Below are 21,753 nucleotides of genomic sequence, written 5' to 3'. Positions count from 1 at the left end.
TTTTTTAAAACTACATTTTTATAAAGAACTAAATTAATATTTTATATACCTTCATTATTTGGAAAATAACAATTCAAAGATTCGTTTAAAAAATATTTATTAAGCTATTATTCATGAATTACATCAATTTAGAAGAAATTAATTAGGATCAAGAAAAATGACTGAAAAATGTTTGATAAGGAATTTAATCTCAAGATTAGAAATGATATAAAAATAAATTAATTGGTGAAATATTTTTTATTCGCAATTTTAATTTGTATTTTTTTTTAGTTATTATAAACTAAAATATTTATAAAGGAATTCAAATTGAGAAATAAATATAGATTTTTTGATGTGAATAAGTATTATTATAAATAAATAAACTACTCATCATTTGTGCTTTAATGATTAATTTTTTTTTTTTAAACTGCATTTTTACAAAGAACTAAATTAATAATTTATTAACATTTATCATTTGGAAAATAACAATTCAAAGATTCGTTTAAAAAATATGTATTAAGTTATTATCCATGAATTACATTAATTTAGAAGAAATTAATTAGGATAAAGAAAAATGACTGAAAAATGTTTGATAAGGAATTTAATCTCAAGATTAGAAATGATATAAAAATAAATTAATTGGTGAAATATTTTTTATTCGCAATTTTAATTTAACTTACTTTTTTTTAAGTTATTATGAACTAAAATATTTTTTAAGGAATTTAAATTGAGAAATAAATATAGATTTTTTGATGTGAATAAATATTATTATAAATAAATAAATAAACTATTTATCATTTGCTCTTTACTGATAATTTCTTTTTTAATACTACATTTTTACAAAGAAATAAATTAATATTTTATATACATTTAATATTTATAAAATAACAACTCAAAGATTCGTTTAAAAAATATTTATTAAATTATTTATTATTCAACAATTACATCAATTTAGAAGAAATAGACTAGGATGAAGAAGAATGACTTAAAAATGTTTGATAGGAAATTTAATCTCAAGATTAAAAATGATATAAATATAAATTTATTGCTGAAATATTTTTTTTTAGCAATTTTAATTAATATTTTTTTTATTTATTATGAACTTAAAATATTTTGCAAAAATTAAGTAGTTTAAAAATAATATTTAGCATATTAAAATGAAAAGAACTCCTGTTATTAAATTTAAATTTAAGGATTTATGAAAGAAATAATTAGAATTTAGAAAAAAGAAGGATTCCAAAAGAAAATAGAAATCAGAGAGCATAAAGCTTAAATCGTTTCTGAAGATTTGAAATTTCTTTCTATTGTGAAAATGAATAAATTGTTTAAATGAAAAAAGAAATAAATAAATAAAATCAATGAAATAAACAAAGAAGATGCTGATTAAGAGAAAAGAAAAAAAAATAAATAAATGCATAAATAAATAGATAGATACATTTGTAATAAATTTACAATACAAAATCAATAAATTAAAAATAGACAATTTGCATAATGCAAATTATCAGTCAAACAAAGTTAAAGGAAATTGATAAATAAACAAGTTGATAGAAAATTTTCTATTTATTTATTTATATAGCTAAGCTATTTGAAGAAAATAAATAAATAAATAATAAAGAATTTAAGTAAATTTTAAGTAAATTTAAAAAATTATCAAAACAACTCTCAAAAAAAACCAAAAAATAGAAAATGGAAGGAGAAATTATTGTAAAACTAAAACTTTCCAATGAAGGAACCTTTGAAATTAAGATTGACCCTAAGGCCACTGTTTTGTAGTTTAAGGAAAAGATTGCTAAGGAAAAGAATTGCGAAACTGGTCACATTAAGCTGATTTACAAAGGTATAATTTTTAGATATTTTGTTTTATTGTCCATGATTTTTTGCAATCAAGCAAAAAGATCAAACAGAGATAAGATTTTATACAGAATAACAAAATAAAGCTTATTTCTTTCGCAATTTACTTTTGAATAATTGACTTATTTTGTTTTTATTAACCAAATTTATAGGAAAATGGTTGAAGAATGATGAAGAAACTTTGGAACATAACAAAGTTATTGATGGAAACACAATGCACATTATCATTAATAAGCGTAAGCAAGCATTAATTAACAAAAGGTTTTCATAGCAAATATAAAATGTTCACTTAGCAAGCAAGACATTTTATATTACTTAAACTAAATATTTTTTAGAATTTTGAGCAATAATTTTATTTAAAAAATAATAATTAGCTAATGAAGCTGATAATAGCAACACCACTAATGCTTAAACCAGTTCTACAACTAATACAACCTCTTCATCTACTTCAAGTCAAGTTCCTAACAACTTGAATGCTGGTTAAGGTTAAAATCCCTTTGCCTCTTTGGGAGGTTTAGGAGGACTTGGTGGACTTGGCGGTCTTGGTGGTCTCGGAGGTTTGGGAGCTAATGGTTAACTTGACCCTAATGACCTTGCCTAAGCTATGCAATCTCCTTAAGTACAATAAATGATGTAATAGGTAATAAGCTTTTCATAATTTGACTTTTTAAACACAAATACGCATGTTTTATAATGTTATTTATATCTAATTTTATTAACAAACAGATGCTTTCCAACCCATAAGCTCTCCAACAAATGCTCCAATAGAATCCTTACACCAGATAAATGCTTGAACAAAATCCTCAACTCTTAGTAAGAAATTTAACTCTTTAAATCAATAAATAAATAAAACAAAGCAAAAAAGTTAGAAATGAGCAAAGAAATTAAAGAATAAAAAAACAAAAAAGTAGATAAATAAATGAATGAATAATTAAATAAATGAAGTTTTCAATAAAATAATAAAAAAAGGAATTAGCAGATAAAGATTTCAGAATATATTTAAAATATATTGAATTTTTAAAATCAATTTATTTAATGGTTTTTATTAATTAATTATTTAGTAAATGCTTTCTGACCCCATGATGATTTAAATGATTAGTAACCCTTAATTCTTACAAAATGCCATGCAAATGATGGGTAATAATGGTGGCATGGGTGGCATGGGAGGCCTTGGTGGTCTAGGAGGACTTGGCGGATTAGGAGGACTCGGTGGTTTAGGTGCTTTTGGTTAACAATAACCTTAATAATAGGCATAATAATAAGCATAATAATAGGGATAATAAGGAACTTAATAAACAGGATAATAATAATAATAGTAACCTGGTTAATTACCTCCTTTCAATTTTGCTCAATTGTTAAACAATCGTAAATTCAATATTTTTTTATCACATTTTATTAAAATTGTTTTGAATTAATTAATAGCTTTATTCGGAGGAATGGGTGGTATGGGCGGCTTAGGAGGTTTCGGATTCCCTCCTGCTCAATAAGACAACACCCCTCCTGAAGAAAAATATAAGGAATAGTTAGCTCAATTAGAAGTTATGGGTTTTACTAACAAATAAGTTAACCTTGAAGCTCTTAAGGCTACAGGTGGTAACGTTGAAGCTGCTATTGAACGTATTTTAAACATGCTTGGTTGAAGAATAAATACATTTATTTTAGCCAGTTAAATAAATATGATAATTTAAATAAACAAAGCAATAATAAACAGTTAGATAATTTAAAAGCAATTTTATTCTAATTAAATATTCTTTTTATATATTGTAGTAAATTGATAAGTAAGTAAGCTCCTTCCCAATCGTTCTATTTTTTCTTCCTTTTCCCTTCTATCTTTTCATATTTTTTTCTGATATTTCTTTTGATTTATCCAAATATTCATAAATAAATTCAAACTTTCATAAAAATCATACATTAATTTAATTTATTTTTTGAAAACAATGCCTTTTTTACTCTTTTTTTATAAATAAATTAGTTTTTTTATAATTATTTCTTTTAATCAAAAAAAGAAATTTAATTATATTTATTTTTTTTATGATGATATTTCTTACATTTTTATTTTTAGTTTTTTTATGTTTATTTTTTATTAAATACTAATTTATGATAATAGATAAATTAGCTTTAAATAGATTGCTTATTTCGATTTCGTTAAATGGTTTTTTTTGTTTTAAAATTAAAAAAATCACATTATTTGCATCACTTATTTTTGAGACTTCAAATATTTAATTTATTTAGATTAGAAGTCAAGTTAATGAATAAAAATATTATTTTTATATTTAAAAACTAATTTTTTAATTATTGTTTTACTTGTTTAAAAAAAAAAATAATTTATTTATTTAAAAATTAAGCAAATTAATTCTTAAAAATAGATTTAATTATAAATAAAATATTTCATTTTTAAAATTAGGATTAATAATATGATTAATAGTTAAATTTTCCATCAAAATAAAACTAATTTGAATAATTTTTCAAAAAATAAAGAGTAATTTCCTTAAGATTGATGCAAAATGGGCATCAAAACGGAATAACTATTTATAGTTAGCTATTTAATAATTTATTTTTTATAGCAAAATTTTTTATTCATAGAAGTATTTATTTTGAAAGAATTCTAATCTTTTAACAATAAAACTGGAATGGAATAAAATTTTATTAGGACCTTGTGATTAATTTAATAAATTACCTTATTTTTGCAGAAAAACAGTCTTAAAATTATATTTTTAATAATTTAATTAATTTAGAAATTAAGATATTTAGTTAGTTATTTAAAGAAAATCAAGCAGCAATATAAAAAGCATTCAAATAAATGGATAAGAAAACTTAAGTTGTCGTCACCTCTAATCCAAGAGGAAGTAATAAAATATAAATTATTAAGGACTATAGTCTCTAATTTAGCCATTTTCCATAAAAAAATATTAATAGATAACATCAGTCAAGCTGAAGTTGAATAATGCATTAAAGATTTAAATGATTGGTTCAAAACCAATGCATAATCAGTTGCAAAAGACCTCCAATCTGTTAAGCCTGCAACTGATAAGCAAATAGATGATCTTTAGGATAATGTTAAGCTCACTATTCCTAAGGATTTAATTGCATTGCTTAAAGTTGCTGATGGCAAATTCTAGCTTCACGATTCTTATAAAACTCTTTCTGTTTAATAAATCATTGAATAAAACGAAGTCAATGCAGTCTCCGCTTTCTGGAAAAAGAATTATCTCACTGTCGCTTAGGATATTGACAGCAATTATTTAATTATTGAATGCAATAATGATGGTAATTTTACTTTTAGAATTTACAATTTAGATAACTTTTAGAATAGAAAAACAAAAACAAATTATTAATAAACTGATAATAAAATTAATGATCGATCGATTAAAATGGAAGAAATTAATTTTTATCAATGATATAATGCGTTTATTAAATAATATAGGAACTTCAGGAAATGTTGTTACATGGAATAATGATGATGGTGTTTCTGAAGAACTTAATCATTCTTTTGGATTGTACTTGGAAAACATTAGAAACGGTCTCTTGAAAAAGGAACTTGAATACATTGATGAAGTTGGCTTAGTAGAAAGAGCTAATTGAGATATTTTTCTTAGAATTAGATTATAAAATATAATTAATATTTATAATAAATTAATAACTACTTTCATTTTCTTATATTACTTCCTGTCTTTAATTGTCTGCTGCTAAGCTTAATTGTTTTAAAATCTAAATAAAACTAATCAATATCATATTACACTGTATTCAACAGAATTAGGTTTTCTTTTTTTTAAATTTTTAGCTTCGTTATTTAAAAAATTTTTCATATAAAGTTCTTTGTTAGTATTTCAATAAAATATAAAATGATAAAAAAATGAATGTTTGATTTAGATATCATTTTATTTACCCTAATTTTTTTTATTTTATTTTTAAGTCTTCAAAATAAATAAGCATTTTGTATTAAGTATTAGATTTATGATTTTGTAAATAACTTCTGATTTTGTAGAACAGGTAAATTGAGTGATTAAGGTAATTTAGTTTTAAGCTAGCTATTTATGAGTATGAAAAATTTCTAGAAATATTTGTGAGCTTATTTATAATATTATGATGATATGATGCTTAAATAAATACTTATTTTAAATTTTCAATCATTTCTAAAGATTGATCTATTTAAAAAATTAATTTTAAATTAAGTTGGTGTTATATTAAATATCAAAAAAATAAAAATAAATTATTAATGTAAAAATGCAGAAAATATATTAAATATAAAACATAAATTAGAAAAGTTAAAGTTTGTTTGACCTAAAATGATCATAAAAATATTTATGAATTAAATATTAATATTATTTAATATGAGCAAGGTAGACTAAGTATAAAAACTGAAATAAAAATTGTTTGATTAATTGCTGATTATTGTATATCTTTTAACATATTTATTTGTATGTATGTATATCTTTTGGATATAAAAATTTCAAATATTGCAAAATAATTAATTAAATATCCCAAAAGCATAATTTTAAGCGAATATTAGAAGTAGAAAGATAGTTAGAATAATACATAAATACATACATACATATAAATATAACTTAAATAGATAAATGTCAGGTGGTTAAAAGTAGTAAAAAGAGTCGATCATTAATCTTTCTTAATATGTTGGAAAAGATATTCGTGTTAAATTTTAGGGAGGCAGAGAAGTGACAGGTGTTTTAAAAAGTTTTGATAATTAACTCAATATGATTTTAGATGATTGCGTTGAAACTATAAGAGGTAATTTAAATTTTAAAATAGAATTTGCTGCAAAAAAATAGTTTTAAGGAGAAGCCTCATTTAATTGAAATATTTTATTAAAATAGATAAAAATGATCCTTATTTGATGACAGAACAAAAAAGAAAGTTGAATTTAGTAGTTGTTAGAGGAACTTTGGTAAATTTAAATCTATTTAATAAATAAATTAAATAAATGAGTAAATAAATATAAATAAATTATTAAAATGAACAGGTTTCTACCATATTCCCAATGAGCGGCACAGAAATAATTGAAAATCCTTTTGTAAACATGGAAGAATAGTGATAGTCGACTGGTTACTCTTTATTTATTTTATAGTTTATATAAAAAATTCATTATTTATACAAGTTCTTCAATACAAAATAATTAGTAGACATATAGAATTTTAATCAAATATTCTGTTTTTAAAACGTTTTAAATCAAAAAGTTTTCCTTCATTAAATCTTAAAAATATTCTAAAAATTAATTTCATTCATCCAAATATTAATTTGATAAAAATTAATTTTATTCATCCAAAAAATAAAAATAAATGATAAAAAAATTAATAAAATAAAAATTAAAAAAAATAATTTTATTCCTTGTTGTGTTTAATATTATTTTCACTTAATTTTTTAATAATTTAAGCAATGATATTTAACTCATAATCTAATTTATTTTTAATTATTTACACGAATATATGAATATATAAAAAAGAAGCTTTCAATAGTATAATATATGATAGCTATTTTTTAACATTTTCTATTATTTTCTATTGATATATTTATATTTAATCAATATTTGCTGCTTATTCCTGTATCTACATATATTTCGTTATTTAAAACTATATTATAAATTTAAAAGCACAAAAAGGAAAGTATTCATACATACATAAATACTGATAAAAGATTTATTTAAAATGATAAAGCAAATTTTAATTTTAAAATCTTTTAATTTTTTTATTTTGATTAAATATTATCAAGTTAATAATAAATTTGAACAATTTCTATGCTAACATGATTCATTTTCTATTATAAAATGATTTGCAAACATGCAAATAAATTCAATAAAATTGTATCTAAAAATAATTCATCATAGATAGCAGTAAGTAATCAATCAATCAATAAATAATTTATTTTGAAGTGAATAAATGAATGAATATGCATAAAACCTACAAAACTAACAAGTACGAATGAGAAAGTGCAAATAAAATGGATAAATCTTCATTTTTTAATTAATAAAATTTGCTCTCAATCTCCTTGTTTTTCTATTTTGGAGTATTTCTATTTAAGCTTAAAATTTCAATCATGCATTGAGAAATCACAACTTGGCTTCTTCTCTTAATCTATTTATTATTTTAATAAATGGTAATATGTTTGAAGGAATCTTTTATATTTCTATTTAAAATCTTTTATATTTTATTCTATTATGTATGCTAAAACTAATTTATAAATTCTAACCTCTAATCATGTTCAGCGCGCTTTTCTAAGACAGCATCTCTAATGGCTTAGTTAGTCTTTTCATGATATTATCTCACTTTTTCATCATGATTATGAGGATGGCTTGAGTTGTATTCTTCCTATATTTAAATTAAATAAATGATTCCCTGCTTTAAAAAGAATATATGCTATTGCATTCAATTTATAAATTAGCTATAAAAAGTAACTTTTTTGATGATTTTTTCATCTTTCATTTCTCTATAATTAATTTATCATGGACATATTATCCAAACTAATGAAAATATTATTATTGCAATTATTCTAAACAAATGTCTATTGATTTATTTACGAAATTAGAATTTTAGGGCTTGTAGTACTTATTAACATAATAACTATAAGCGAAGTATGAGAGAGCAACCATACCAGCACTTCTAGGATTGTAGAAGGTAGGGTTTCTTCTTAAAACTTTAAATCCTTGATAAACCATTTGAATACTTTTTTGGATATAGATTGATTTTTCTTAAGAATTACTTATGTTTATTTTTTATTCATTCTAAAAAGGAAATTATGTATCAATCTCATCAAAAAGAAAGAAAGAAATTAACAAAATAAATAAATAAATTAATTAGCAAATACATTCATTTCATTCATTTATAGATAAATACTTATGTTTTATAAACCAATCTAAAATCCTAAATAGAGATATATGACAAAAAACATTTCAATCTAAATACCAAAAAATCAAATCTGAAATTAATACAAAATAACAAACAAACAAACAAACAAACAAACATATTCTTTTGATAAAAATTGATTGAAAAAGAAATTATTTTTATCTTAATGAATAGAAACTTTAAAACTAATACATTTTATTTTAATTCCTAAAAATTAAATAAGAGCAATTGATTCAGAAAAAATAAATGGTAATAATAAAATTTGAAAAATAAATTAGAACAATTAAATAATTTTAGAAAAATTAAAAAAAAACAATAGTTTTTAAATAAAAAGTTATTTAAAGTAAAATAAAAAAGAAAATAAAGTTAATTGTCATATGAGTAAATGAGCAAGCAGTTGATTTAAATTGAAAGAAATATTTTATGAATGAATAATGTGTATAATTTAATAAATTTTACTTAAGTTCTTCATTCATATTAAAAGTTATATCTTTATAATTTAAATAAAATAAATTAGCATTAATTTAAATTTGTATCATGAGGGCTATTACAGTTCTTAATATTTCAATTAAATAAATAAGAACAATTATAAATTTTGGAAAATTATTTAAAAAAAATAATTTCTAATAAAAAACTTATTTAAAATAAAATAAATAATTAAATAAAGTTTACTCTCATATTCATATGAGTGCTTGGTTTAAATAGAAAGAAATATAATATGAATATATGTGAAAATTTTAATTAAATTTACTAAATTAAGCTACTAAAGTAATATTTTTTATAAGCTAAATAGCATAAGATTAGCAATAATTTAATTATTTGAAATGAGAGATATTATAGTTATTAATATTTCAATTACTAATAATTGAAAAAAATATAAAAATATTTTTTTATTTTATTATTTTATCATTAAATGAATGAACTATATCTCATATATTATTTAAATATGTTTACCAAATTTGTATTTAAATCTATATAAACTGACAATACAAGGTCTTATTATTAAAATGATTTTTGATCATATATAAGAGTTCTAATTCCAACTTCGTTAATTAGATAAATAAAAAATAATTATTTTATCAAATAAATAAAAAACTTTTTTATATTAAACCAATTTTATTTATTAATGAATCAAAGTTTACATTTCAAAATATTTTGTTGATAAATTTTCCCAATTCAATAAATTAACCAAAGATTTAAGAAAATATTACTAATTATTTTCAAAAAATTTCTTAAACTTATGATTAAGATATAGTGTTCTAATGTAAATTTATCATTACTTCTTTCATTTTAATTAATCGTTTTTTCTTTTAATTAATAATTTTTCTTGTATTAATTAGATTTAACATGCTTTTAAATAAAAATTTTGTTCTTCAAATTTTTTTATGATTTTTGGATAAGAAATTCCTCAAATTTTAAGGAAACCTCATATAATAAGTTGATAAATAGTAGTATATACAGTAACTGATTATGATGTAAATATTATGAATAAATAAGTTTGCTTAAAAATGATAGTAGCTAAATGTTATTTAATATATCTAAATTATTAAATCTAAATTTATTGTATGTAGGTTTTTTTTATAAGTTTTTACAATTTAAATTGCTTTTAGGTAAATAATTATTTTTAGAATTGATTTTTTGTATGAATGAAAGGAATTTTTAACCTATTTTTATTAGCTTTAATCTAATAATACAAGAGATTGAATTCGTTTGTTTGTTTGTTAGCCTTCAAATTATCATAGTAAGCTAATTTATTTTTTTTGTTATTACTTTGCTATATCAATTTTCTAAATTAGAAGTTATAATCATAAATTTTGATTTAACTACTGGCTGAGTTAAAAGGAAGTTCATTAACTAAATTATGATGAATTCTGTAAAAAATTTATTTAAAATCTAAAGAAGATAAGCATTTACTAGGGCTAATAATTACAAGCTTTTATGAAAATAATTTATTTTATATAAATTTCATGATTTTTAGTTTAAGATTGGAAACTGATTGTTGCTGCTATAAAAAGTTATTAAAGCAATTTTAAAATTCTTCTTTATTTAATTATGAAGTAAGTAATTATTAAACAAATAAAAAGTTGTAAACACTTTTAAATGATTAAATGTTTTTGTTATAAAACTGTAAATTAAATTTATTGAAATTTATTTCAAAGTTATGTTTCTATAAAAAATGCTAACAATCTTTAAAATCTAAGGGAAGAAAGTAGGTAAAGAAATAGCTCAATATAGATTTTTAATTAGCTGAATTTTTTAAATTTTATAATAAATATTTAGAAATTCTATTAACTCTTTTTTGTAGCAAAATATGATTTCATCTTTAAAATAATTTGTGTTTGCTTGATGTTGTTTTAAAAAAATTTAAATTACATATGCCAATTGTGATTTTACCAGGAAAGTTATTTAATGATAGTGGACATTTGATATTTAAATTATAAAGAGAAGCAAGAAAGATGCAAATAATTTAAATTTTGATCAGTTAATTAAAAGTTTATTTAAAAGTGGAGTTTTTGTTTAGTATAGTGATTTTTATTTCACATTAATAAATAAAATTCATGACGAAATTAGCTAGCTTCCTCGTAATAATAGTAATAAGTTAATTTAAATGCTGTAATTGATAAATCGTTGAATTTAATAACTTTATAAGCAAAATTGATTGAAAGATTATTTTTGTTAGTATTTATTTATTTTAACTATTATGAGATAATATTTTTAAAATCTAGAATAAGAGTACCATTTTTTTTGTTTTTATATAACAAATGCTATGATTGCAAAAATTATATGTAATATGAACTATGTAGAGTAGAATTTATGTTAAAAATCGAAGATATACATTAGCATTATATCTGTTAAAGTAAACAAAAATCGCTTAAAATAACAAAATTGTTTAGAAGCATAAAAATTTAGCAGAAAAAGCGTATTTACTTTTATAAATTTACTTAAAACTAGTTCAAAAGTAGAAATAAAAGAAAAGATATTTGAGGAAATTGAGAACTTCAAGTATCCGCTTTTGATTTGCGTTTTTTAAATGAGATTGTTATGGCAAATTTCGTTTAGAAGAGTTCTTTTTCATGTTTTTCAACAAAGAAAACAAGATTAAAAAGATGATTAAATTAGATAGATCTCAATGGCATTATTACAGATTATATGATTCGTATCTTTAATTAATGACCTATAAATTTTTGAAATATTTGCAGTACTAACTGTTTTTTGAAGGAATCCAATTAGTGACTTAACTGATAATCATCCTTCAAGATGAATGTAACTAGTTTTTAAATAATTTAAAAACTGTTCAAACGTTGGTTGAGGAAGAATTTGAAGTGATTTTTTGAATTGATTAATTGGTGAACGGATGATAAAAGAATTATGAAATCGATAAAAAAGTAAATATCATTCAAAAAGAACTCAAAGCGTTTAGTGAAATGCAAATAACTTGTAAACAGAATAAAGTATTTTTAGAGTATCTGCAAAGTATTTTTGAATTTGAGAAGGATTTGAATGGAAGAATAAAATTAAACAGAAATGGAAGGTTAATTAAGATAATTGAAAAATCATCAAAATAAAAATGTTCAATAATATACTCAGTATATAAAAAAACATAACGCAGGGTAAAAAGCGAAGGGAATGAGGCTTCGCAATAAATAATCGAAGGTTTTTGAAACGAAAAACTTTGATTAAAAAGAAACAAAAAATTGAATGAAAAGTTGGATGGGAGAAATGGAAAAATGTTAATAAACAAGTTCAAAGAGAATGAGTGAGTCTGATTTAAAATCTTTCATATCAGAGGAGATTATCTATTAATTAAATGATCAAAAAAAAATATATTTATTTGCAACTACCTAACAAATTTAATTACCTCAAATTAAAATGAGCGAGCAAAAACCAAATATAAAAGTAATTCAAGTGATCTAATCAAAAAAGCGCATAAAAAATAATGAAGGATAGATCAAAAGTAATATTAAAAGTACATTTCATTTAAATTGGACTATATAATTTTTCATATTATTTTAAATGTAAATTAAAAAATTGAATATAATTGTAACTCTAAATGTTTTATTAACTAGTTGATTGATATATTTGCGATTAGAGAAGGACATATTTATTTACATATAATTTATTGATTAATAAATTTATTTACATTAATCAATTGATCAATTTACTTATTTATCTTTTGATTTATTTATTCAAACAATGAATGCACTTATTATTTTATTTATTTATTTATTTATTCATTAATTTAATTTAAATGGGATTTGTATATATAAATCTGTAAAGATTGTTTGTTTATAATAAAGAGTATCAAACAGAAATATTAATTAGTCTATTTCGATTTTAATATTAAATAATGATAAGTGGATGCAAAGAGAATAGCTGCTATTTTTATTTTTTTCCAAGCTCAATAATACTTGGGTGCTTTAATGAGTCTTTCTATTTCAGCTGATGATACAAAGCGAATGGAGAGCGAAGGTTCTTTTTTTAAGAAACAAAGGAAGAAATGTTCGCAGAGAACCTTGGAGTAGAGGTTTAGAAAAATGGTGGATCTATCAAGTCTGATAGAAAATATTAAAATTTATGATTAAAAATAAAAGGGGTTGAAATGAATGAGATTGAAGCTTGAAAGAAGAAACAAAAAAGGTAACACCGGAAATAGGGTAAGGTAAAAGAAGATCTATAGATAAATTATGTTTTAATTAAAAATAAGCGAACATACGAAATTAAAAGGGAGAAAAATTAGCTGAAAAAATAAGTGACTTAATATTCAAATATGATGGTTGGGATATTTATTAAAAATCGAATTATTTAAAAATATTGATTATTCTTTGGCATCAAAAATAAATTACACAGCCACTTTTTGTACGGCACAAAAGTAATTACATATTCTTAATTAAAGTAAAGCAAATTAACAAACAAATAAATAAATAAATTAAAAATAGCTAGATCGATCTGAAGCAGTCTCAAAAGCGATTCCTTAACGCTTTAATAAAAAAAAAAAATTTTAATTAATTTACAAAAATTAAAAAACAAAAATCACAAAAGATAAATTATAAATAATCAGGAATTGAGGAACTCAACTATTTGATTTCACTTGTAGGAAGGGGACAAATTGCAAAATAATATTTATAAACGAACTCAAATAAGAGCATAAAATAACAAATAAACTCACAACAATATAATCACACAAACTACTACTTAAACATTATTAATTAATCTTTCATTGCTGCTTTGAAAATTTTGTCTCTTTGAACTCAATAAACTTGCAAAAAATTAATTAATTCGAACATTACTCTAGATAAAATAAAGATTTTTCGCACTTTTTGAATTAAATCAAATTTTCTATTAATAGTAATTATCCAATAATATAAAATGATCAATAGATAACAATTAATGCAAGCTGAATTGGAATAGCTAATCATCCAAAATCAGTAAAAGGACGAGCTTCTTATGATGCTCATGGCTTTGAATAAGTAGAACCTTGTTAACAGTGATACTCAATATCACCACTTACTTTAAAATGCCTAATAACAATAATAATTGTCTCAAAATAATTTTTATGGCTTACCTCCTCAATAGAATTCTCTATTTAATAATAACAATAACATCTCTTCTCACTACGGATTCAATAATTAAATTAACGCTCAATCCGTTTCAAATCATTTAAATTTAGGAATGCTGAATTAAAATTAATATTAGAATCCTCTTCTCAGCTTAAACAATATGTACAGTCAAAATTAATTGAATGCTAAAAACCCAAACAGTTTGTACAGTAATGCAAACACTTCTAGACTTAGCAACATGAGTAACGCTACAACTGCTTCTTCTCACTCTTACTTGAATAATCCCACCTCTGAAACAAATTTAGTCTTCCCTGAATGCAACTTTAGCAGATTCTCAGATTTTTCTTAAGCCAAATATATTCGCGATAGCGAAACAAAGAAGAATTTAGATTTATCTGATTTCTCTATGCAATTAGAAGATAGCACTACTAGAGCTAGCATGAACAGAAATCACGTTCCTCTCAATCAATCTCAATCTCCTTTGTTAGCAGCTTCTTAATTTGGATATGATAAGACAGTCCAACAAACTTTTAGCCAAAATGAACTTCCTAAATTTTAATAACAATACTACTTTAGCAAGCAAGAGGAAGATGCTGACAATACCCAAAAGATATAAATTAATGATATCAGATCCAGCCTAGAATAGCCCAAGTTATCTCATAAAAACTCTAATTCTTCTTGTGGATATAAGTTTATCTCCAAGGATAACAGCAACAATTTCATGTCTAAAATGAAGAAAAACCCTGCTGTGAGCAGAATTGCTGATACTCTTACTTACATTTATACCTATGAACCTTAAAAATTAGAATAGGGAGAAATCTTAGAATAATTATTTTTCAATAATGAACAATAAGTTGAATAATAAAGTACAAAGAATTCTAACAAGAGCGAAATTATTTGCAACTCATCCCCAATTAATACAACTATCATTCAATTAAATAACAAAAATTGCGATGATCCTCTTGGCAATTTGACTCATCCCTTTGAAGACAATAACAAGTAAAACAACGAAGTTGCTGGTGCTGGAAAAAACAAAAACTATATTTCTAAGAACTCAGTTAAAATTGAAGAAAACTTGAACTTCAACACTCAATTCCTCTCCAAGTCCATCAATCTTTTATCTTAATAAAATGGAAATAAAAATACTCCTAATTAAGATTCTGATTCAATTAATAGCGATTACTTTGATGAAGAAACTGAAGGAGAATACAACAACTTCCACGGATTCATCAAGAAAGGTCACTCTTCCCTCCGTTTAAACTTAAAGTTGGTCAACACAATTGAAAACTTCTTGAAGAAGTAACTTTTGTTCTCAAATAATCCTTCCAAAGATGAAGAAAATAACGAAAAATAAGAATAAACTTAAAAGAGTGTTCCTATCAGCGAAAAAATTAAAACAATGAAAGGCTAACTTGACTTCGAAGACATTACAAACCACATCAGCTTGGAAACAAACGTTAACGAAGAAGTGTTAAAAAAGGAAATATAGCAAATTTTACATAGCTTTAAGAGTAACCACAAAGTCTATTTTAAGAAAGTTCGCTCATAAAAGGAAATGCTTAAAGACACAAAATTCCACAACCTAAACAAGAGAATTATGAGAGTTTTACTGAGCATTCTAAACAACCCAATTATTTTATAGTTGAAGGTGCCCCAACCCATTTTCAAGTTCTTCCATACAATGAGCACAAAATTAGTAAACTCTTCTAAGAAATTAATAAAAAATACAATCGTTAATGACTAGTACTCTCACGCTCACTATAATACAATGTTTTTACAAATTTCTGCTTCTAATTATTAAAAACTCAGTTAATCTTAATCAGATATTGAATTACACAAGATTATTTATGATATTGATCTATCTCTACCCTACAGCCAAAATTATTTTGAAATCCAAAAAACCAACATTTTAAAGCAATATATCTACCTTATTTTAGACAGAACTTTGCGTCTCAACGATACCTCAAATGACTCTCAAATTCAAGCCATCAGATCTATGTACATTGACAGAGTTATCAAGGGAATGGAAAAAATGAACGCTGGAAAGATAGTCCAACGCTTTTGAGAAATTAATAATTCTGATTTTGCTAGTTATATTAGTTTAAATCAAATTCACGTAAATTTAAATCTGATAAATTGATTAAAATAGGCTGGCAAAAGCTTATAATAAATAAAATTCCTATAAAGTATAACCTGCTATGTCACAGATTTAACCTTTCCCCTACCATAAATTTAAATATAAATAAATATATAATATCAATACCCTAATATTATCAATCACTCATTTTAAATAAACCCTTTCACTAATAATAATCATATCAAATTAATAAATTTACTTTACTTTCACTTCTTTACTCACTTAAAACTTAACTACGAACTATCTATGATTTGCCCGCGCTCTTTGTAATTAATAACTACAGCATACACTCACTCACTAACTAACTTAAATACAGATTACAAAAGTACACATTTTATTTAGCACGCATGCTAGAAACTTAATAAAAAAAATAGATAAGTATTATTTTTGGAAACAAAACCAGAAAAATCTTCCCACAAAAACCTTTAAAGTACAAAAAAGTACTGATAAGGCCTTAAAATACAACTTATTCCAGTGTGCTAACTGCAGAGCATGGCAAAAATAGAGCAAAAATACTTGAAAGAAAGTCACTTTTACTCACTTTACTCATCTCTATTACTTATTAACTCCTTTCTAAATTAAAAATTAAATAAATAAATATCTTAATCGCAATAATTTACTTCTTTTCGCTCGGAAAAAGAGAAGAAAATCAAATCAAATAAGAAATTAATCACTAAACAAAAGCAAAAAAATAAACAAACAAAAAATCAAAGGAAACAAACAGTTTAAATTGTAAATATTCGAAGTAAATTATATATATTTTTATATTTTGTTGAGCTAAATATCATTAATTTAAAACAACCAAACAAAATCAATCAATTTTTCTTCGTATTTTACTTAAACAAGCCAGATAAAAATAGAAACGTTTGCAATTAAGCATTAAAATTTACTCTGGCATTTCTCTTATTTTAAGATTCTAACTTTAAACTTATTTAAATCGGCAATTATCATGACAGATGATTGATTCTGTTTTTTAATTAACTCTATACATATTTATTTAAGTGATCTTCACATTAAAAAAAAGAGCAAATATTAAAGATCAAACCAATTTTTTTGTGGGAGAAACAAAGTAAAATTAAATTTTCAGCCAAAAGAAAGCAAAAGACAAATAAACAATTTCACTCAAAAAAAGAAATAATTAAAAAAATAAAGACTTCAAATTTTGTTTTAATGATTTAATAAATGCTTATTTCAACCAATATATCTATCTTTCTTTCTTTCTTCTTTCTATTTATCTTTATTACTTGATATCTTACTATCTATGAATTCACTTTCTATTTATTTACTACTTTCTATTGAAGTGATGTATATTTATTTACTTTTTTTGCTTTATTTATTTTCCTTTTTTCACTATTTTGTATCTAATGTATTTAATGTAAGAAAATACAAACAAAATCTTAACTAGAGTAACCCTAAAAAAAGTATTTGAATATTTCAAAAAGCGAAACAAAATTTAATTGTACTAAACCAAAATCTTTTGTTTTTTGTTTCAGTAGCAAATTTTCAGCGGTAGCAGCAAAAAATTCTATTATGTTCGATTGGCTTGGATTTCAAACAAGTTTATCAAATTTACATCAACCAAGCTGACCTTACTTTTATTCATAATTTTATGGGAGTTTGATTGACTAGTTGATTTGTTTTTTTGTTCGTAGGACTACCAAATTTGTTTGAAGAGAGAGCACATTTTAATGAAGTTCATAAAATTACAAAAGAAGCTTAATGTGTAAACTTCTCCTTTTAATTAAAATTGTGTTTGATTTAGCTATTAGCTTATATAAAAAGTGATTGCTGAGGGTATAAAAGAATATAAATGTGTGCTCGTAACTATTTATAATGAAATATCTTTCTATCTTTGTAGGCATTTGAGATACAATTAAAAATCTATTGCAAATGAAGAGCTATTTTAAGAGTGATCACTTGTAAGAAAAAATTAATTAAAATTTGAAAGCTATTTTTACCATAAATAAATAGAAAACTCTTGAATTGAATGATAATTTAAGAAGGGGTGGGATTTGTGTGAACAAAAAAAGTATTTGTTTCTCATATTTTTATAAAAAATTTTCGTCTTGATTGCACAATTTTCTTTACTTCCAACAATTATTTGTTCTATCTAGTTATACATCGATCTAACTATTTATTTGTATCTGTTTTGCAAAACAGATAATTAAAGCAATGATAAATTCAAAGTATTTATTCTAATTTTTCCAATCTAGCTTTCGTTGGCTAAAAAATACTATGCAAGCTCAACCTTACAAACCTTACAGACTAATATGTAAATTTCTCTCTCATTTTTTGTCTAACTTTTTTCTCATTTTTATGGTCCATTTTTTAATTCGCCCCTCAAATTTCACTCAAATGGCAAATAATTATTAATGTAATCCCTTATGGCAGTTTGAAATATTTCGCGTGTAGAGTAATAATTTCCCATTTAACAATAATCTAATATCATTCTTCATCAAAGACCCCAATTTGATCTATTTATCTTTAATTGCAAAATGTATCCTAAATTTGCAATTTATCTCATAAAATTAACATCTAATGTAGTAATATTCTGATCTAATCTTAATCTAAGCAGTTTTAAATTACTCCTTTAATTTCCTTTTCGATTTTTTTTCACTACGAACTCACGATCATTACAAACTCTTCTTTCAATCCATTTCTCTCCAAACAGCTTAAAATTTCAAATCTACTCCAATTACACTCCTGATTCTGCTCTGGCACCATTTCATCTACTCTAATCGCACTGGAGTATTTTTTGAAACTTAATCTATATATATAATTACAAAACTTTACTGAAGACAAAATAATAAGAATAGAAGAACTTTTATTGCGTAAAAAAAACCAAGTAATGTCACATTATTAATAAATCTTTTAAATGTCTACAAAAAATTTAAATGAATTTAAATATTCTTTCTCATTCTCATCTTCACTAATAAATGATCTTCATCATTTGCTGAATAAAAATTTGAAAAATATTAATAATAAATTTCTTGTTTTTGTTAATTAGAGTAGGTTTATTTAATTGTAATACAACACATAGCTAAATCAATTAAAATATCCATTCAATTTTTGTTGTTTTTTGATATACTTGCTATTTTATCTCTTTATTTACTATTTTCCCTCTTTTTGTGCTAAATCTGTATAATATCTTAATTTATTTTTCTTTCTAATTTATCCTTTAAGTTTTTTCTGATGTAAGTTTTTCCTAAATAGTTAAATATTAATTTAGGTATTTAAAATATTTTTTCAACGCATAAAATCATCCTTATCATATTAAAATATAATGGAAATTTACTAATATCTACATTTAATCGGCTTAAGAATATTTTTTCTATTAAGTTGATAAATATGTATTGAAATATTTAGCCTTTTATAGTACACAAAATTTAATTTATTAAAATGTGTTAAAGAATGTATGAATTTACTATCTAAGTTGTAGTCTTTATCACTTAATAAATGTAAAATTATTGTTTTTTTTCATCATTAAAACAAAGAAAGACTACAGATGGTAATTAAATATTTCAAATATTACAAAAGCTTAATTTTTCCATTAAATAATCTAAGTAACATTAAAATAATCGATCATTATCTCAAAAAATTTTCATATTCTTACTAAATTAACTGCAAAATGATACTTTATCATTAAAAAAAGAAGATAATATCTAAAAGCAAGTCTTTTCACATTAAATTACAATAAAAACATGTAACAAATTGGAGTTTTTAAAACCAACAAATATATCGCTTTTTTTGCAATTATCTGATTTCTTAAAATTGTAAAGCAAAAAAGGCAAAACAAAAATAGGTATGAAATATATTTACTTATGAATTTGAAAATCTTAATTTAATAATTTATTCATTAAAAATTATATCTAATTTAAAGAGCCAAACCTATTTAATTCTTTTGACAATAATGGCGAGTAAGAAACTTTAAAGCTAAAAAATATTGCCATCGCCTTAAAAAAGCAATTTAAATGAACTGATTTTGTCTCATAATATGCTACAATGGCTTAATCAAAATTAATCTATATTCCAATTAAAAAGCATAGAACTCCTTAACTATGTATATAATTTAAGTATTATCAAATAAGAATTTAGCAATAATTAGTTTTAATAAATTTAACCAACCTATTAATTAGTCTATAAGTACTAATACATATTATTTAAAGTAATCTTTCACTTATTATTTTAATCAGACCTTTTTATATTATTCTTCTCTTTTCTCTCCTCAAACTCCAATATCTCTATCATGTTCTATAAATTCCTTCTAATTGAATATTTATCATCAGTGTAATCCCTAATTGAAAGTATTTGTTTCTAAAAATATACTATTTGATTTATACTATTAAAATTAACTAACTGCAACAAATCAATTATTTATTTATTTACCCATTCAATGAAAAAATAAAATTAAAAAATTTGAATTCTCATAGGAAAGAAAGGCTAGATTACAGAATAAACAATAGAAATAATAATAAAAATTCAATTAAATTGTTTTGCATTCAATTTTGTCTATTTTTAAATTAAATGACTATGCATATCCAAAATAAATTGTTCTATTTATCAAAGGTCTATATTTTTTAGTAACTATTATCGAATTAAATTTGATAAAGTAAAAACCATATATTTAATTCAATATCAATACCGAAATATATTCTTAAATAGCTAAGTTACACCCCAAGCATTATAATTACATATCAGAGTAAAATTCATTTAATTATTAATAAAATTTATTTATTCAATCATTAAATCTCCATTTTATCCCATTAATTTTGCTATCCTTATTTCTATCCAAATTTTTAGCACTTTTTTACATGTTTTATAATTTTTAACGAAGTAATTAAATTTTAAATTAATCTATTTAAATTTCACAATTAGATAATTTGCTTCATCTAATTCTTATTTAAAAAGATTTATTTCTGATTTATGAATACGCCTTGAAGTTGCAATAAAAAATATATTCGTCATACAAAATATTTATCAATTTAATGAACTATTTAATAAGTATCTATTTTAAATTTTAAAGTCATTAAATGAAATTAAATTTATTTTATTCTTAAAAAGATTATTTTTAATTAAAATATATTTTATTTTATTAATTTTAATTGAATGATCATGGAATAATAAATATATTTATATTTTCAAAAATATAAAGAGAACATTAATATTTTTTATAGAACTTGTTAGGCCTTTATGATCTGAGTTATTTATTTTTATCTTTTGAGTGACTGCTCTGTTTTCTTTAGAGGTTTATTAGTTTTAATTCAAATATTTTGATTAGTAATTAAAAATAGTGTGTAAATATTCTGATAAAAAGATATTTAAAGATCAAAGCAAATTATTTTTGGATTATAATAAGCTATAAAAAAAGAGTAGA

At 22.3% G+C, this 21,753-nt stretch overlaps 5 protein-coding genes across 5 annotated transcripts; 4 read left to right on the top strand and 1 right to left on the bottom strand. All coding sequences in view use genetic code 6, as the record gives it.

Annotated features, from left to right (window-relative positions):
- Window positions 1–1,539: 1,539 nt before the first annotated feature.
- On the top strand, window positions 1,540–3,470 carry TTHERM_00835350 (ubiquitin-like Rad60 SUMO-like protein; the record flags this gene model as incomplete). Its single annotated transcript, XM_001031298.3, has 6 exons — window positions 1,540–1,816; window positions 1,983–2,066; window positions 2,205–2,470; window positions 2,557–2,643; window positions 2,892–3,195; window positions 3,253–3,470. The coding sequence occupies exons 1-6, from the start codon at window positions 1,666–1,668 to the stop codon at window positions 3,468–3,470; spliced, it is 1,110 nt and encodes a 369-aa protein (XP_001031298.2). The 5' UTR covers window positions 1,540–1,665.
- A 1,049-nt stretch (window positions 3,471–4,519) lies between these two features.
- Window positions 4,520–5,412, top strand: TTHERM_000835349 (ubiquitin family protein; the record flags this gene model as incomplete). The annotated part of the gene is made up of 3 exons (XM_012796462.1): window positions 4,520–4,676; window positions 4,747–5,097; window positions 5,255–5,412. The coding sequence occupies exons 1-3, from the start codon at window positions 4,631–4,633 to the stop codon at window positions 5,410–5,412; spliced, it is 555 nt and encodes a 184-aa protein (XP_012651916.1). The 5' UTR covers window positions 4,520–4,630.
- A 995-nt stretch (window positions 5,413–6,407) lies between these two features.
- On the top strand, window positions 6,408–6,880 carry TTHERM_00835340 (U6 snRNA associated-like-Smprotein; the record flags this gene model as incomplete). Its single annotated transcript, XM_001031297.3, has 3 exons — window positions 6,408–6,576; window positions 6,663–6,733; window positions 6,809–6,880. The coding sequence occupies 3 exons, from the start codon at window positions 6,408–6,410 to the stop codon at window positions 6,878–6,880; spliced, it is 312 nt and encodes a 103-aa protein (XP_001031297.1).
- Window positions 6,881–7,891: 1,011 nt separating this feature from the next.
- TTHERM_00835330 (hypothetical protein) lies at window positions 7,892–8,497 on the bottom strand (the record flags this gene model as incomplete). The annotated part of the gene is made up of 3 exons (XM_001031296.2): window positions 7,892–7,916; window positions 8,032–8,150; window positions 8,360–8,497. 3 exons carry the CDS (start codon window positions 8,495–8,497, stop codon window positions 7,892–7,894), a joined length of 282 nt encoding a protein of 93 aa, XP_001031296.2.
- A 5,554-nt stretch (window positions 8,498–14,051) lies between these two features.
- TTHERM_00835300 (hypothetical protein) lies at window positions 14,052–16,307 on the top strand (the record flags this gene model as incomplete). The annotated part of the gene is made up of 1 exon (XM_001031293.3): window positions 14,052–16,307. The coding sequence occupies one exon, from the start codon at window positions 14,052–14,054 to the stop codon at window positions 16,305–16,307; it is 2,256 nt and encodes a 751-aa protein (XP_001031293.1).
- Window positions 16,308–21,753: the final 5,446 nt, after the last annotated feature.

The sequence above is a fragment of the Tetrahymena thermophila genome (genome assembly GCF_000189635.1).
Source record: "Tetrahymena thermophila SB210 genomic scaffold scf_8254728, whole genome shotgun sequence".
NCBI classification, from domain to species: Eukaryota; Ciliophora; class Oligohymenophorea; order Hymenostomatida; family Tetrahymenidae; genus Tetrahymena; species Tetrahymena thermophila.
Note: the sequence above shows the minus strand (reverse complement) of the source record. Positions and strands in the feature narration are given on the sequence as shown.